This window comes from Chrysochloris asiatica, unplaced genomic scaffold (assembly GCF_000296735.1).
Source record: "Chrysochloris asiatica unplaced genomic scaffold, ChrAsi1.0 scaffold00264, whole genome shotgun sequence".
In the NCBI taxonomy this organism is placed as follows: Eukaryota; Metazoa; Chordata; class Mammalia; order Afrosoricida; family Chrysochloridae; genus Chrysochloris; species Chrysochloris asiatica.
Window position 1 is genome coordinate 1,426,096 of NW_006408782.1, and position 704 is coordinate 1,426,799.

General features: G+C 43.6%; 1 protein-coding gene across 1 annotated transcript in view; it reads left to right on the forward strand.

Annotated features, from left to right (window-relative positions):
* DNAH5 (dynein, axonemal, heavy chain 5) overlaps positions 1-704 on the forward strand; it is a 408,072-nt gene that overhangs the window by 15,946 nt on the left and 391,422 nt on the right. The window contains exon 3 of the mRNA XM_006874155.1: positions 88-172. Coding sequence (XP_006874217.1) covers positions 88-172 — 85 coding nt within the window. The remainder of the gene's footprint in view (positions 1-87; positions 173-704) is intronic.

Here is a 704-nt window from a genome sequence, read left to right on the forward strand (position 1 = left end):
TCTAACAAGAACACCAGTGCTAACAAAGCTGACTAACTATGGTCTGATTTTGGAGAAAGTTATTAACTTACCTTTTCTATTCCCTAGATTGAAAGAATCGATCAACTTTTTGTGGCTGGAGGTCTCTGTCATCTTATGTTTTACTACCAGGATGTGGAGGTTGCTGAAACAGGTATCTGAATTCGATGTGACATAGATTGATCACAGGGAAACAGGGAGCAGAAGGCAGTTTGTGGGAAAACCGCTGATCAGGCTACTTACATTCCACCTTGTGGGGTGAGGTGGGGAGCAGTCAGGTGCAGTGGGTGTGGGTGGACTTAAAAGGTTGTATAATCAACCTAAGAGAAGCCCTGGTGGTACTCTAGAATAAGCACTGAACAGCTATCCATAAGTCAGCAGTTCATACCCACCAGCTACTCCATGACAAAGATGAATCTGCATGCTCTTGAGAAGATTTGCAGACTCGGAAACCCTATGCAGGGTCACTGAGGAATACCAAAGGGTCAGAATGACTCAATAGTAGTGGGTTTGACTTTCTTTTCTTTTAAAATGCCAACTTAAAGCCACTGAAAATAGTGGATATTTCTTGTTGATGTGCTATTGAGTTGGTTCCAAATGACAGAGGTCCTGTTCTGAGGAGCGGCTGGTGGGTTTGAACCACTGACCTTAAGATTAGCAGTCCAGTGCTTATCCTACAGCACTAC